This window comes from Lampris incognitus, chromosome 20, assembly GCF_029633865.1.
Source record: "Lampris incognitus isolate fLamInc1 chromosome 20, fLamInc1.hap2, whole genome shotgun sequence".
Lineage (NCBI taxonomy): Eukaryota > Metazoa > Chordata > Actinopteri > Lampriformes > Lampridae > Lampris > Lampris incognitus.
The window spans coordinates 22,061,467-22,079,526 of record NC_079230.1 but is presented as its reverse complement, the minus strand read 5'-3'; the positions used below and the strand labels follow the sequence as shown (position 1 = coordinate 22,079,526).

The following is an 18,060-nucleotide window of genomic DNA, read 5'->3' as shown; positions in this document are numbered from 1 at the left end:
AAATAAACCAGCAAACATTTTCTCTTAAAGCAGTCACCTGTATTTGATCCACAGCTTTAGTGAACTGGTTCCTGTATATACTAACACTACAGCAGTTACAAAGAGAACAAGCTGCAAACCTGGCAGAGCGAGGCATACAATGGCATCAAGTGGAGTCATGCCCTCTATAGTACAACATACAATACTTTCACTAGATCAGAACCAACCGCCAAGTCACAAACCAGTTCTGCATTTCACTGCAAGTTACAAAGCCTACTTATACACCTTTGCCAAGACACAGTCTTGGATCCGGTTCATGTTCTGCTGACTCTCACATGGGGGTTAAGTACGTGGAGTTTATCCATTATCTTCATTATGACTGTTATAAACATAAAAACAAAGAATCAAAAGGAGACAAGTCGGGGCATGCGGGTAGTGTGGCGGTCTATTCCGTTGCCTACCAACGCAGGGATCTCCGGTTCGAGTCCTCGTGTTGCCTCCGGCTTGGTCGGGCGTCCCCACAGACACAATTGGCTGTGCCTGTGGGTGGGAAGCCGGATATGGGTATGTATCCTGGTCGCTGCACTAGCACTTCCTCTGGTCAGTGGGGGTGCCTGTTCAGGTGGGGAGGGGGAAATAATGTGATCCTCCCACACGCTATGTCCCCCTGGCGAAACTCCTCACTGTCAGGTGAGAAGAAGCAGCTGGCGACTCCACATGTATCGGAGGAAGCATGTGGTAGTCTGTAGCCCTCCCCGGATTGGCAGAGGGGGTGGAGCAGCGACCAGGACGGCTCAGAAGAGGGGGGTAATTGGCTGGGTACAACTGGGGAAAAAAACGGGGAAAAAAAAGGAAACAAGTCTGTGGGTCTGAGATGTGAACTGATGTGAGGTGGCTTTCATATCCAGACCCACTGGGGTAATAAACAGGTAAATTTCCCAACAGGGACTTTTGCAGCATCTTTGATGAGTTTACTTAACCCCATAATTCTCTGTGGACCAATTCAGTGTCTGACAGTGCAAGACTGGTCATTCAGGGCAGCTCCTGTATGTGAATGTGTGTACTCAGTAATGTCTCACTTCGGACTATTGGCTCAGTGAACACTGTCGCTCATTTCCACGCCCGGTTACCTTTCGGTGTGTATGCTCTTGCAGCTGGACATCAGATGATGTTAACGGCTAACAGCGCACAAGTCTGCTCTGTAACTATTATAATATGGAGAACCAACAAAGCAAACTGTGCAAACCATGCATGAACGCTTGCAAACTGCCAATGTGAAAAGAGCAAACGATCCGCTAAACTGTGAATCAGAAAAAAACATACCTGTAGCATGTATGGGATTGATTTGCTGCGTTATTGTTAATATTTTTTCTAATTACTTTGGTAATTCCTCAGTACACATTCATTTTATGATTTGTTTTATTCTATTCTATATACCATTTTATTCTTTTTTTTTGGGGGGGGGGGGTTCCCGTTTTTTCCCCCAATTGCACTTGGTCAATTACCCTGCTCTTCTGAGCCGTCCTGGTTGCTGTTCGACTCCCTCTGCCGATCCGGGGAGGGCTGCAGACTACCACATGCCTCCTCCAATACATGTGGAGTCGCCAGCTGCTTCTTTTCACCTGACAGTGAGGAGTTTTGCCAGGAGGACGTAGCGCATGGGACGATCACGCTATTCCCCCCAGCTCCCCCTCCCCCCTAAACAGACGTCCCGACCAACCAGAGGAGGCGCTAGTGCATCGACCAGGACACATACACACATCCGGCTTCCCACCCAAAGACACGGCCGATTGTGTCTGTAGAGATGCCTGACCAAGCCGGAGGTAAGACGGGGATTCGAACCGGCGATCCCCCGTGTTGGTAGGCAATGGAATAGACCGCCACGCTACCCCGTCACCCTTTATTCTGCTTTTCAGCAAGTTTCATCTAAGAAAAGCTAATCTAACAGTATAACAAAGGGGCATATCTATTGTGTGTTACCTTTACGTTCTCCTTGGTGCCCAGCTCCTTCAGCAGGGTCTCAGAGTTCCTCAGAATCTGATCGGTCACATTATCCTGATGACAGGAAAACAGGAAAGACAAAAGAAAAAAGTCAAAGTGGGACACTTAATTGGATACACTTGGAAAACTGTCTTTGAAATGCAAAACAAGAGGATGAGATAAGGGAAACAAGAATTTCAGAGAGATTTTCTGCTCGCTGAGCCACTTATTTTCCACAGACTGTGGAAAAATATGTCCCGTTACTTTGGTTACTTGATAGTTCACTTGATTTTTTTCCTTCTGTATTCTTGACTTCCTCATATTAATGAGTAACTTAACAGAATAACAACAACAGACTGGGGGAAATTAAAGGGAGCGGGGATATAAAAATCACTTTTTACAGGCACCATTATAAAAGATTATGAGCAATGTTTAAGCGATGTTACGGTCTATCTGTAATGTGACAGATCACACAACCATATCTTGTAAACCATTACAACAAATGATATGTAATGCTTATTGAGTGCGGGTTGGATTCATTATGCAATATTATTTTTAGACACTGTGCCATCTTCCCTGGGGCAACGGCCATCAAATATGTGTCAACATGTCTGCACTGTAAAGCTGAGGAAAAGTGTTTTTTTATCAATAATTTTTCTTGTTATGCACAACAAATCACACCTGTTGACATTATCTAAGTGCGAGCCGTCTACCAAGTCCAACACCGTGGGTCCGTTCACTTTTTTTTTTTTTGGGGGGGGGGTCCCTCTTTTTCTCCCCAGTTGTATCCAGCCAACTCTTTTGAGCCGTCCCAATCTCTGCTCCACCCTCTCTGTCGATCCGTGCGGCAGACTACCACATGCCTCCTCCGATACATGTGGAGTCATCAGCCGCTTCTTTTCACCTGACAGTGAGGAGTTTCACCAGGGGGAAGTCGTGTGTGGGAGGATCACGCTATTCCCCCCAGTTCCCCCTCCCCCCCAAACAGGCGCCCCCGACTGACCAGCGTCACGCTAGTGCAGCGACCAGGACGCATACCCACATCCGGCTCCCCCCCCCAAGACACGGCCAATTGTGTCTGTTGGGACGCCAGACCAAGCTGGAGGTAACACGGGGATTCGAACCGGCAATCCCCCGTGTTGGTAGGCAATGAAATAGACCGCCACGCTACCCGGACGCCCACATTCTTTTGATAAACGCTGATTTGTGGGATAGTGAGCAAGATGGGGGATTGTGGGATAGTGAGCAAGATGGGGGAAGACAGTGAGTCACAGAGTGGGGGTGAGGGGGGATGGAGATGCACCATGATAGGATAACGTAAAACCACCCTTTTTTACATTTTTCTTTGACAGCCATGTGGTGAAATTCTGAAATTGGTCAAGATAATTGTGGAAGAGCATGCCAGAGGAGGAAAGATCAAGGCTTCACATCCGGTTACCACTGCTTTGTATGGTACCAATTAGAGTATTCTGCAAGGAGAAAACTACCAGAAACTGTCAAAAAGTATTTCCAACTCCCAATTTTTTGCTGTTTTTTGGGGTTTTTTTTTTTTAATTTCTGAGTTCCAATATCCAGTCATCTAAACACTGAAATGTTAGGGAAATATTTTCCAGATTGAAGGCATCACAATTTCAACATTCAACTCTCAGTGCCCTTTGGCATAGATTTGCATTGATTTTCTAATGTCTACTATGTGCAGTGTTGGGGAGTAACTAGTTACATGTAAAGGCATTACATAATTAAATAAAAAATGGAATGTAATTGTAAACCATTACAGTTACTGGGAAAAATATGAAATTAAATTACAGTTACTAATAAAAATGTTGGTAATTACAAAGGGGTTAAATCCTAATATATTCTTTTCAGTGAAAAGCTTATTAGTTTTGGTGGTTGTGCTTTAAAATCAAAACATTCCAATCTTAATTCAAGTTATGTTGAAGAACTTTTAACAGAAGTTTGACAGTAATCAGTTTTGAGTACTGTTGTGAGGTTTACACCGCCTGGTTTAAATTTATGTTTTAAGGACTTTCAGCTTTTTCAGTTTAAAAAAATTGTTAGAAAAGTAATCAAATGTAATAAGTTACATTATTCTGATGAAGTAATTAAAACAGTTACATTACATATTACATTTTAACAAGGTTCTAGTAATCTGTAACCTGTTACATTACACCTTCCCAACACTGACTATGTGTATAATGTATTCTGCTGCACTGTTAATCTTCAAAAATGTTTCATGTAAGAATAAAAATTAAAATAACCAAATTCGGTTTGGTAACCTTTAAATTACAGGCCATTCATTACACTGAAACAACTAAGAAACATAGGAGCAAAATAGAAGCAACTCATTAGGGCTTTCACACTTCCAGATGGACTGCATGCACATGGATGTGGATCAATACGGATCGTTCCTCTGAGCTTTTACACTATAAAAAGGTGGGATCCCAAAGCTAACAACATCTTTTAAATGTCTATCCAACATTACATTACATTACAGTCATTTAGCCGACGCTTTTATCCAAAGTGACTTACAATAAGTGCATTTAACGTAGGAAATCAGGAGAACTACTAGTCATCAGAGGTCATAAGTGCATCTAAACAAGCATCTAAGAGCAAAACCAGTGCTAAAGTAAAAGCGCAAGAAAGAGATTTTTTTTAAATGAGTGAATACAATAAGTGCTAAGAGCAAGTAATAGGGTAGTAGTTCTTGAAGAGGTGAGTTTTCAACCTGCGCCGAAAGATGGGCAGCGACTCCGCTGTCCTGACATCAGTGGGGAGTTCATTCCACCACTGTGGGGCCAGGACAGATCGGAGCCGTGACCGGGTCAATCGGCAGCAGGGGCCTCTGAGCGACGGGACAACCAGGCATCCCGAGGCAGCAGAGCGAAGTGGTCGGGTGGGGGTGTAGGGCTTGACCGTGGCCTGGAGATAGGAAGGAGCTGTTCCTTTCACTGCCCTGTAGGCTAGCACCAGAGTCTTAAACTGGATGTGAGCAGCTACTGGGAGCCAGTGTAGGGACATGAGAAGGGGAGATGTGTGGGAGAGCACCAGACGACACCAGACAGACATATTGGGACTAAACACTGGCAGGAATGGCACCAGATTTTGGGCGTGAGAAAACCAAGTTAGAGTAATTAGCCAGCAGTCTGGGCAGATAATGTTAAAGTTAAAACACTGGTACAATGAATTGTCTGTTGTTGTTTTTTAAGTACAGTATGTATGTGCTACAGCAAGCCTGTTGGCAATCTTCTTGTAAATATACTTGTTTTTCACACACACACCTTCTGTTGTTGTTGTTGTATATTTCCTCCTCCTAAATATCAAGAAATTTGTTTGTCTCCTCATCGGTCCAGCACTGCAGCCATACCCGCCATGCCTTTCTCACTGTCAGTTGGTAATTTAAAGAATTGGTTTTATTTCTTTATTGTTGCTATGGAAAAAAATATTCAACTCATTCAGATACCATGCCATTTGTACGTGTTGACCAACTTCCACACTTCAAAAAATGGACATTAGCAGACTGACACGAATGCATTACATAGTGTGAAAGTCCTATAAGAAGAATGGTAATTATTGAGTAAAATATGAGTAACAGGGGCTTTTTGATATCTCTACTTTGCTTCCTTTTCAATAAAATGTGCTGTTAAGTGTAATCTACATCAATCACAAGAAGGGATAAATTCACAAATCACATGGTACCAAAGTAATTTGAATCCTCTGAGTCACAGACATAAAAAGTAATTAACTGTTAAAGGTGAATATAAGGTGAATATAAAACGTGGCTCTATCTTTACCATGGTTATGTTACGAAGCAGGACATCTAATATTCACCATATATTTGAGTTTAACTTCTTAAACACGCGAAGTTAAGCACATCTGTGGATCACTAATTAGTTATTTCTGCATAACGAATAGCCTGTAATTGATGACTTGCGCAATGATTAAAGTGAGGAAGAGTTGTGCATCATCAACCCCACTCTCTTGTCTGAGACCACCTACTACCAGTGGCAAGACTAGCGAGACGACTAGCAATGGAGACGGATGCAGATTTTTCCTCAGGGTTTCTTCCCAAAGCCTTTCCCATAGACGAGTATACCCGCAAGGCAGTGGAGGTTTTGAATCACAGTTTGCCTTCTCCTAGATGAACTGCCCAACAGGCTAACGAGCTTCATTTACCTGGGTTTGAAATCAGAGTTGTCCTTCTCCTAGATTGGCTGCCAACCAAGGCTAACGAGTCCAATCAACCCACCCGGTTATACTGCCGGTGTGTGTGTGTGTATATATATATACATATATGCGGGGAAATGTATACTGTGTGTTTTCTTTGTTGAATCACATTAGCAGCTGATGAGTTTGCGACGCACTAAACAAGCTTGCACTGCTATGTATAAAAAAAACTTTCCTACATCTCTCTCTCTCTCTATATATATACACTCACTGGCCACTTTATTAGGTACACCTTGCTAGTACCAGGTTGGACCCCCTTTTGCCTTCAGAACTGCCTTAATCCTTCGTGGCATAGATTCAACAAGGTACTGGAAACATTCCTCAGAGAGTTTGGTCCATATTGACATGATAGCATCACGCAGTTGCTGCAGATTTGTCAGCTGTATATCCATGACGCGAATCTCCCAGTCCACCACATCCCAAAGCTGCTCTATTGGATTGAGATCTGGTGACTGTGGAGGCCATTTGAGTACAGTGAACTCATTGACATGTTCAAGAAACCAGTCTGAGATGATTCGAGCTTTATGACATGGCACGTTATCCTGCTGGAAGTAGTCATCAGAAGATGGGAACACTGTGGTCATAAAGGGATGGACATGGTCAGCAACAATACTCAGGTAGGCTGTGGCGTTGACACGATGCTCAGTTGGTACTAAGGGGCCCAAAGTGTGCCAAGAAAATATCCCCCGCACCATTACACCACCACCACCAGCCTGAACCGTTGATACAAGGCAGGATGGATCCATGCTTTCATGTTGTTGATGCCAAATTCTGACCCTACCATCTGAATGTCGCAGCAGAAATCGAGACTCATCAGACCAGGCAACGTTTTTCCAATCTTCTATTGTCCAATTTTGGTGAGCCTGTGCGAATTGTAGCCTCAGTTTCCTGTTCTTAGCTGACAGGAGTGGCACCCGGTGTGGTCTTCTGCTGCTGAGCCCATCTGCCTCAAGGTTCGACGTGTTGTGCGTTCAGAGATGCTCTTCTGCATACCTCGGTTGTAATGAGTGGTTATTTGAGTTACTGTTGCCTTCCTATCAGCTCGAAACAGTCTGGCCATTCTCCTCTGACCTCTGGCATCAACAAGGCATTTTCGCCCACAGAACTGCCCTCACTGGATATTTTCTCTTTTTCGGACCATTCTCTGTAAACCCTAGAGATGGTTGTGCGTGAAAATCCCAGTAGATCAGCAGTTTCTGAAATACTCAGACCAGCCCGTCTGGCACCAACAACCATGCCACGTTCAAAGTCACTTAAATCACCTTTCTTCCCCATTCTGATGCTCGGTTCGAACTGCAGCAGATCGTCTTGACCATGTCTACATGCCTAAATGCATTGAGTTGCTGCCATGTGATTGGCTGATTAGAAATTTGCGTTAACGAGCAGTTGGACAGGTGTGCCTAATTAAGTGGCCGGTGAGTGTATATACACACACACACACACACACACATATATATATATATATATATATATATATACAGTAAGTTAGTTGAGGACAAGGAGCTGAGATTATCTTTCATTTTCTCCCACAGCCCCTAAACTCACCCGGCTCTTACGGCCCGTAACTTGAGGCATTCTTGGCTCCACACCCCAGGAGTAGAAAATTTCAAAAATACATTCCAATCTTTTTTTTCCCTCAGTCATAGAATCCATCTTCTTCGTTGGCATAACCCAGTGTTTACAAATCATTTCCATAACACAGCATGAACTCTTCCTCTTTTTCCCCTATCATGCTGTGAACAAGAAGAGAGAACGCCCACTTCTACATTGACAGGAGTGTTTGTGTTAAATAACGTTTCCTCTGTTCCAACTCATTACCTATTCATAAGACAGGCGCAGAACAAGACGTAATTTTTCGTACAGCAGAAGACAAGGATCTTTAACATATTTTGCCTTATGACTCTCGTTTTGATATAAGCGGTGCTGGAGGAGGGAGAGGAGGGAGGGAGGGAGGAAGGCAAGGAGGGAGTTGAGTGAAGCAGGGGCAGAGGGAAGCCTTGCAGTGGTCCGCATCGTGCCAGGCGACAACGACGAGCGGCCTTTCTGAAGATTAGCAGCGGCTGACACGAGACGAGCAGCAGGCAAGCCGCTGGCCGGGTCTAATCCCTGACAAACTCCTTCCTGCTCAAGGACAATGACAAGGCTCATTTGGCCAGCCGACCTGCTAGCGCTATGGCTAACGACACAGCGATAAAGCCACTCAAGTGTGCAGGGAATTTTTTTGGCCAGCATTCCAAAGTGGCTTAGACAATTCCACGGTCTCATACCGGTCTGTGTGTGTGAGTGTGTCTGTGTGTGTGTGTGTGTGTGTGTGTGTCTGTGTCCATTAAGCTCTGGCCAGGGACCAATTAACTGCAAATGGCAGCGTAGGTATAGCACCTTGCTCCTTTATTCATTGTTTTTTACATGTACAGTGGCTGGAGTGTGTATTCAACAAACTGTTCAGAAAATATTATCAAAGTCACACACTCTACATAGGGCAGTGCATCACTTGAGCTACAGTTTTGGCCTAATTATGCATTTTTCAGCACATGGGTTTTCTTGTGCTTGCATTTTGTGTCATCTCTCGCAACACAAGCCATCTTCATTTCACCAAGTCCCCTTTTTGCTTGCCTGCCAGACAAAAGGAATGCAATCACAATATGCCTTCTGGAGGACGGGAGCGAGACAGACACATCCCAAGGACAACGTAGCACTTTAATAAGAAAGACTGCAAAGCTGGGACAGCTAATACCTGGCCATTAGGGTTACATCATCACTGCTGCATGAATTAAAGTCACATTAGCGTGGAGACTGGAGAGATGGAGAGTAGAGACTGGCTCGGGATGATCCGGAGAGATGCCTTGGGGCAAACCAATGTGCTGATCTCACGCTAGTTTGAATGTCCACAGGTCTAGAATTTTAATGACAGTAAGCCAATGTCCAAGAAAAGAGATGGAGAGAGAGAAGTGAGCTAGCATGGAGTTGAAGGAATGTGTGTGTTTGAGAAAGAAAGTGGACATGTATGCGTGTGTGCTTTTAGGCAATGAATCTGGGGAGTTGGTAGAATATGAAGTTAAATGAATGTGCAACAGAAAAGGGGTGTGTATATGTGTGTGTGTGTGTGTGTGTGTGTGTGTTAGCGTGGAGTGAAGAGCCAAAGGTTGCTACCTCTGTACGGCGCACTGGAGACAATCGCAGCCTGTTGCCATGGACACAGCAAAATGGATGTGAACAAGCTCTCTCTTTCTGTCTCTCTCCCTCTCTCTCTCTCTCTCTGTCTCTCTCCTCCACCTGATCTCATATGTGTTGATATGTTAATTGACCATATATGAGCTAATGTTCCACAAAATCTTTTGGTATCAACACTGTAGCGGCTTGGGGCCATTCATTTGGCCTTCGTTTTGTACTTGCGCTTATCACGGCTAAACAAACTCAAACACCTCTGCAAAGATCTACCTGTCTCAAAGAAACTTCTCGGCCTTTTCTAAAACATTCCACCTTTCGCCCTCGCACTACGTGCTCCAAATCTATCAAGACTCGTCAGAAATTATATCAAAGCTAGGCCACACCTAAAGAACACCTTATGTAATATCCAATGTATGTAACACACCTGGGATGAGGTGAATAAGCTCCTTAGATCCACGAATAAAGCATCGATATCTGCCTTCGTCAGACGGACTTGGGAATTCTCCCCGCCAACAGAGATCCCTCCATACCTGCAGAAGGAGGCGAGGATAGAAACACGGGATCAAATGGAATTAAGCGTACATGGGCATTGCCATGGCTACAAAGACACACTCACTCTATGTCTCTCACTCTCTCTCTGTCTCACTCTCCCACACACACACACACACATACACACACACCATCACACAGACATATAAAAGCAAAAAACAAGATTACATTTTCAGTTATATCATAGGAATTTAAGACCTAAACATAGCCCACACGTCTAAGCTCTCTCCTTCTTTCTCTCCCTCTCCCCCCCCCACTCTGTCCCCCCCCCCCCCGTCTCTCTCTCTCTCTTGCCCTCTCTCGGTCTCTCCCCCCGTCTCTCTCTCTCGCCCTCTCTCTCCCTCTCTGTCTCTGTGTCTCCCTTCCTCTCTCTGTCTGTCTGTCTCTCTCTCTCTCTGTCTCTCTCTCCCCCCTCCATCTCTCTCTCTCTCTCATGCGCAAACCCACTCACAGTCATAAAGACACAAGACTAGATTTTAGTAGGCGGAAGACAGATCTGTATGGTAATGAAAACATGATTTAACACACAGACGGGATGCTGAGCAAACATCCATGCACGGAAACATCACATCACACAAATGCCTTCATTTAACAGCGGGTGATCTCTTGGCAGCCCACTTGTTGTGTTTTCAATCGATGACAACTTTAGTAATGACTTAAATATCAGGTTAAGAGAAGTGTCTCAAGAAGCGCCACAGTGGGAGTTGTCACAACATGACGCACACATGAAAAAGTAGATTTGATTGAAGCCTTTTTTCTCTCTGTCTCGGTTGCTCTAAACCAACCGTTTACAACAGACCATGTTGTTTCAGTCAAACGGAAAACCAATCTGCACTACAATTTGTCGCCGTATGCTTCAAACTTTGAGTCTACCCCCCCCTTTTTTTTTCTTCCCAATTGTATCCAGCCAATTACCTCACTCTTTCGAGCTGCCGTGGTCGCTGCTCCACCCCCTCTGCTGATCCGGGGAGGGCTGCAGACTACCACATGCCTCCTCCGATACATGTGGAGTCACCAGCCGCTTCTTTTCACCTGACAGTGAAGAGTTTCGCCAGGGGGACGTAGTGCGTGGGAGGACCACGCTATTCCCCCCAGTTCCCCCTCCCTCTTGAACAGGCGCCCTCGACCGACTAGAGGCGGCGCTAGTGCAGCGACCAGGACACATACCCATATTCAGCTTCTGACCCGCAGACACAGCCAATTGTGTCTGCAGGGACGCCTGACCAAGCTGAAGGTAGCATCGGGATTCGAACCGGTGATCCCCGTGTTGGTAGGCAACGGAATAGACTGCCACGCCACCCGGATGCTAGTAAACTTTGATTCTTTGATTTACTAACAGTACATTGTGCTATATTGGTGGTACTTTTATGGATGCTGGTGACTTTTTTTCAGGTTCAATTTTTCTACCTGGAGAAAAGAGTCAGCAACACACATAGAAATACTACCAGCATAATGACTCTAATCAGTGTAATACTGCTTTGCTCAATGACCATGAATGCACTACTAAATGCCATTGACATTGATAGGCTATACCTGGTTTTGCCCAAGTGTTCATAGGTCTTGACTAAGAAATCTGTCATGTTTCGTCCAGTTAGATCAAGCAGTGTGTCTGTTGTCTTCTGGATCCTCTGCAATCAAATCACAAATAAAACAAGTTAAGGGAAATACTGTATGGAGATAATATATAACAATAGTTGGTGGCACGGTGGCCCAGTGGTTAGCGCTGTCGCCTCACAGCAAAAAGATCGTGGGTTCAAAGCCCGTGGTTGTCCAACCTTGGGGGTCATCCCAGGTCGTCCTCTGTGTGGATTTTGCATGTTCTCCCTGTGTCTGCAGTGGGTTTTATCCGGGTGCTTTGGTTTCCCCCATCATCAAAAGAAACATGCATGTTAGGGTTAGTACTCCTGTCGGTGCCCCTGACCAAGGTATGGCAAGACGAACTGGAGTTGGTCCCCGGGTGCTACAAGGTGGCTACACACTGCTCCTAGCTACACAACAAAGATGGGTTAAATGTAGAGAGGAATTTCTTCCAGGGGTCAATATAGTATACCAAAATAAAATAAAATAAATAAATAAATGACTAGATGATGAAGATTATCGGTCAAGTAGTGGTTACGATCTGTTGTGAGCTCAACCAAACTTTATGGCTAACTTTAGGTGTTCTTGTACTCTTACCCAAGTTTTACACAGCCATTTTCCATGGAGATGAAAATCAGTGCCATAAATCCCAGTCAACCATTACCCAACCAAAATTCCCATTTAATGCAGAGCACAGTTAGTCTCGAAAATAAAGTTGACCGGCCAGACTAAATTTCCTATCTTTTGCATGTAACAATAAACTTTCTTGATTGTCAAAAAAACATCATCCATCTTCATTCTCAGTTTTCACTAAACTATACTGATTATTTAACAAGTTTGCATGTTTATGTGAGGCATGTTTTGCATGTTTTGAAGACTAACCTTTTTTTCTTTTTTAATTTGCTATTTGGGACAAAGTTCAACCCTTTAGGAGCTTAAACTTATTATTTTAGCCTTTTCCGGGATCTAGAGATTTCATATCGAAAAGCTGAGGCGCACTACTTTTAAACATGGAAGATTCAGCTGTGCAGAAAAAGCCCCTCAAAACCACTCAACCATCCGCACAGGTCACAAAGTCAATCCATGCAACATCTAAAATTAACAAAATTTCAAGGGAGAGCACATTTCACAGCAGCACGTAAAAAAGGCGATTTTCATTCAAAGCATTGTGTGGCACACTCCCCCTTTATCATAATAGTCAATTAAGCCCGGCTGTGGGAAGCCTGTACAGAAATCCTGTCCCTCACCACAACAGAGAAAGCAGTGGCTAATGTCAAAGGACCCTAATTAGATGCCCTTCCCCGAATAAATGGGTACACTCAAACATGCAATTAAGAGAGGATGTGACACGCCGCCATGAATCTACTACACCATGAGCGGACCGACCCCCCCCCCCACATCTTCCACCCACACCTCCACCAGCAGTGCGTGCGCACGCACACGCACACGCACACGCACACACACACAAATCGCTTTAGCCTGACTCATTTAGAAGGGTAACATTATACTGATTATCTTACCATCCATTACCATCCCTGGTAATAGAGACCCCCTACTTTTGCATAATTTCCTTACCCTTGTTATCGCCCCTTGTGTACAATAACGCTCCTCTGTGTTCTTAGCTTAATGTGCCAACCCTGGACAAACAAAATAAATGCCCTGTTGTGTGACAGCTTCTCCTGTCGCTGTTGTGCCTGTAAACACATTTTAATTATGAATCTTTTTTAGTCGTATAGATATGCCGATGAACGCAGAGTCTTTAATGGCTTGCATGCTTATTGGTGATGATAGGGGAAGGAAGGACAGACACATTATGGGTATCATCATTACAATCTTTCTCCTGCCCCAAACAGACCCTAATGGAGAGGAGAGGGTTAAGTGATGGTTTCGGGTGTTGTGCGGTATCTGCTGCTCTGTACAAAGATGTTGTCACATTGGTGGGAGACGGTATAAAAGTACCTAAATAAAGGGGGAAATGATTCGAAACAGAGTAAAGAGGAGACAAGAGATGAAGAGAAAGTTGGTGGGTGTGGTTGATGGCTTTATAGTCAAGGCCACCCAAGGCAGAGGGGGGCCTAATGCGCAGTGAATGGAGTGAGACGTGCTTTTGGGAGCCCCTCCCCATTTGACTTTTATCTGCTTAAACCTGTCGTCTGTCAAGTTTGCTCTCGAAATCCATCACAACTTGTTTGCCCATCTTTGTGTCACCTGGACTTCCATGAAAAGCTTGAAAATACCAAAAAAAGCTAAAAACGAACAATCATCAAGCAACATGGCTGACGCGGGTGGAGCGGATGATTATGGCGGCTGCTCCCCACCAACAGGTGTAATGTTGAAAGAGATGTAGGATGCCATTCTGAAAACCATTAACAACCGGTTCGACCAATTCAAAGCAAAATTCATATCTCTTCAGTCCTCACACAATATTCTAGCGGCTCAAATGGATTCCATGGACGAGACGGCTTCAGGTCATGAGTCCCGTCTGACGGCTATGGAGGAAGCCATCCGCAAGCTACAGGCGGAAAACACTCGCCTGCGAGCCAAAACTAACGACCTAGAGGGCCGCTCTCGCCGCAATAATATTAAAATTGTGGGCATTCCAGAAGGAGAAGAGAAGGGAAAACCGACAGTTTATAAGCGCCCTTATCCCCAAACTGCTGGGTGAGACACACTTTCAATAACCACTCATTATTGACCATGCACACCGCATCCAACAACCAAAGCCCACCAAGGGAGCCGGGCATCATACACTCATTGCCAGGGTCCACCATTACCAAGACAAGGAAATGATTATACGGCTTGACCGACAGCGAACCCTGGAATACAACGGGCAGTGAGTTTCCATCTACCCGGACTACACAGCAGAAGTGATGGAACAGTGACGTGGATTCCGCAATGTCATGCACACCCTGCGGGAGCTGGAGGGAAAATACAGCCTGCGTAACCTGGCCAAACTACATCTCCAATATGACGGGCAGCCAAGGGTCTTCACTTGCCCCAGAGAAGCAAAGAGATTTGTGGACGGGACCATGAGACGCAACGCAGGAGAAGAATAGTCAGGATGGCTCCGCTGGACAGTGGAGATATTTGTTGAGAGCATTAAGGTACACTTCAATATGACAAAAGACGGTACCATTTTATATTTTCTACATTATTTGAGAAGGTGGAGGGGCTTGCTACAGTTTGTTGTATTTGTTTATAGGCTGATTAATTAGCGGGTTGTTAGAGGTACTTCTATAAGCCATACGCCCGGTGGTCCTCGTTAAGTGAGATGGGGAAAGTGATGCTTCGTTTGGGGGAGGGGATTGGGATTTGTCAATGTTTAATGTTGTTAAGAGCTGCCAGATTTATTGTTTTATCTTTACTGTTAATTTCCACGTTGATATGCCTATTTGCTATTTTTGCTTTCACAGCTGTATATATGTCAGTGATTAACGGTATGAATCAAGTAAATATGAGTTATATAGCCTTGGTTTCATGGAATGTACGGGGGCTTGGTCACGCTGTCAAGCGAGCTAAAGTGTTTGCACATTAAAAATCCTTGAAAGCTGACATTGTGGCGGACACCAGGGGCTTTGCCTCTCACCCAGCAGGACTGTGAGCTGGGGGCATGGTTTACGTTCCCGGGCTCGCTGGTGCAGGGTTGTTCTGCTGTAGTTTGGTTTTTGGAGTTGAGAAATAAACATCAAACTCGCCTTCGTCTCCTGTGTCTTTCCTCCTCCTGCCACATTGGTGACCCCGAATTGAACATGTTTGGAGCAGAAGAAGAGTGTGAATCCACTTCGGCCACGCCGCCTCAACTCTCACAGCCGGCTGTTTTTGCCGCAGCTGTGAAGCTCCCAGAGTTCTGGCAGAGTGACCCGGCCTCGTGGTTCCAGCATGTCGAGGCGCTGTTCCACCTGCGTGGAATCTCCGCGGACGACTCCGGATACTATTTGGTCGTCGCTGCGCTGGACCAGCAGTCCACACGCCGGGCCATGCAGCTGTTGCACGCCCCTCCGCAACACGGTAAATACATCGCCCTCAAACATCTTCTGTTCCGGAGGTACAGCCTATCTGCCGCAGAGAGGGCAGATAGAATCCTTTCCCTATCCGGTTTGGGCGACGGGACGGCTGTGGATCTCATGGACAATATGCTGTCGCTGCTAGGCTCGGACGAAGGTGGATTCCTTTTTCCGCTCGTTTTCCTGCGCCAGCTTCCGTCTCCTGTGTGCGCGGCTTTGGCTAACTCCCCGTGTCTGGCCGCTGGGGACTGCAAAGGTTTGGCTGAGGAGGCTGATCGGGTCCTGCTGGCTACCAGACGGTTCTCTGTGCAGAGTGTGGCATCGGAGCCTCTGCAGCCAGCATCGGAGGACGCGGACCCGGCAGTGGTGGCTGGAGTGACTGCCCGGAGACGGCAAGGGAGAGGCCCTTGTTTCTTCCACCAGCGGTTTGGCGGCAAGGCGAGGTGCTGCGTCCCTCCATGCACGTTTGAGGCGCCGGGAAACTCCAGGGCCAGCACTCAGTAGCAGCTGTGGGCGCTGGTGGACGTAGTGAGCTGCTCTTCATTACGGACTTGATGTCAGGAAGACGGTTTCTGGTGGACTCAGGCTCGCAAAGAGCCTACTCCCTCCTGCTAAGACAGACAGGTCAGCCGAAGGCGGTGGCCCGCAGTTGAGTGCAGCTAACGGTTCGTCCATTGCGACGTTTGGCACAAGGTTGGTGACTGTTTGCTTCCACGGGCGCCATTTTGAGTGGGACTTTGTAGTGGCCGCCATTACTGTTCCAATTATCGACATGGATTTTCTGTGTGCTAATGGTCTGCTGGTTGATGTTGCAAACCGCCGTTTAATTGATGCTGTGTCTTTCGCCACTTTTCCCGTGCGAGACAGGGGGAGCCGGGCTGTTAACACACGCTAACTTTTTAGCATTAGGGGATGTTTTTCAGCGTTTGCTGGTGGATTTTCCATCGGTGACTACTACTTTCGGCTGCTCCCGTTAGGGGTCGCCACAGCGGATCATCCGTTTCCATTTCTTCCTGTCTTCTGCGTCTTCCTCTGTCACACCAGCCACCTGCATGTCTTCCCTCACCACATCCATAAACCTCCTCTTTGGCCTTCCTCTTCTCCTCTTCCCTGGCAGCTCCATATTCAGCATCCTTCTCCCAATATACTCAGCATCTCTCCTCCACACATGTCCAAGCCATCTCAATCTTGCCTCTCTTGCTTTGTCTCCAAACCGTCCAACCTGAGCGGTCCCTCTAATATAATCATTCCTAATCCTGTCCTTCTTCGTTACTCCCAGTGGAAATCTTAGCATCTTCAACTCTGCCACCTCCAGCTCCACCTCCTGTCTTTTCGTCAGTGCCACTGTCTCCAAACCATATAACATAGCTGGTCTCACAACCATCTTGTAAACTTTCCCTTTAACTCTTGCTGGTACCCTTCTGTCGCAAATCACTCCTGACACACTTCTCCACCCACTCCAACCTGCCTGCACTCTCTTTTTCACCTCTCTACTGCACTCCCCGTTACTTTGGACAGTTGACCCCAAGTATTTAAACTCAGATGTCTTTGTCACCTCCCCTCCTTGCATCCTGACCATTCCACTGTCCTCTCTCTCATTCACGCATAGGTATTCCGTCTTGCTCCTACTGACTTTCATTCCTCTTCTCTCTAGTGCATACCTCCACCTCTCCAGGCTCTCCTCAACCTGCACCCTACTCTCACTACAGATCACAATGTCATCCGCGAACATCATCGTCCATGAAGACTCCTGCCTGATCTTGTCCGTCAACCTGTCCATCACCATTGCAAACAAGAAAGGGCTAAGAGCCGATCCTTGATGTAATCCCACCTCCACCTTGAACCCATCCGTCATTCCAACCGCACACCTCACCATTGTCACACTTCCCTCATACGTATCCTGCACCACTCCTACATACTTCTCTGCAACTCCTGGCTTCCTCATACAATACCACACCTCCTCTCTCGGTACTCTGTCATAAGCTTTCTCTAAATCTACAAAGACACAATGCAACTCTTTCTGGCCTTCTCTATACTTCTCAATCAACATTCTCAAAGCAAACATCGCATCTGTGGTGCTCTTTTTCCATCGGTGACTACACCTGCCTTTTCCACCGCGGTTACTAAACACGGGGTAGAACATTGTATTCCCACTGTGGGACCGCCAGTTTTTGCGCGTGCGCGCGGCGCCTCAGCACAGTAAAATTGTGTACAGCTAAGGAGGAGTTCGTCATCATGGAGCGTCTGGGTATAGTGAGGCATTCCAACAGCCCGTGGGCCTCGCCGTTTCACATGGTGCCCAAGGCGGATGGGTCGTGGTGGCCTTGCGGCGACTTTCGCCGCCTGAACAACGTCACCGCCAATGACCGCTATCCCATCCCACACATACAGGACTTTTCCATACGCCTGGCAGGTGCCACTATTTTCTCTAAGGTGGACCTGGTGCGCGGCTATCATCAGGTTCCCGTGCGCGCAGAGGACGTGCCCAAGACCGCAGTGATCACCCCATTTGGGCTTTTTGAGTTCATGCGCATGCCTTTTGGCTTGAAGGGGGCAGCGCAAACCTTTCAGAGGCTGA

At 46.2% G+C, this 18,060-nt stretch overlaps 1 protein-coding gene across 1 annotated transcript in view; it reads right to left on the bottom strand.

Annotated features, from left to right (window-relative positions):
• The window catches only part of LOC130130640 (phospholipid-transporting ATPase ABCA1-like), a 302,901-nt gene that overhangs the window by 101,107 nt on the left and 183,734 nt on the right, over window positions 1-18,060 (bottom strand). The window contains exons 32-34 of the mRNA XM_056300397.1: window positions 11,434-11,528; window positions 9,776-9,881; window positions 1,960-2,034 (exon numbers count right to left, since the gene is read on the bottom strand). Coding sequence (XP_056156372.1) covers window positions 1,960-2,034; window positions 9,776-9,881; window positions 11,434-11,528 — 276 coding nt within the window. The remainder of the gene's footprint in view (window positions 1-1,959; window positions 2,035-9,775; window positions 9,882-11,433; window positions 11,529-18,060) is intronic.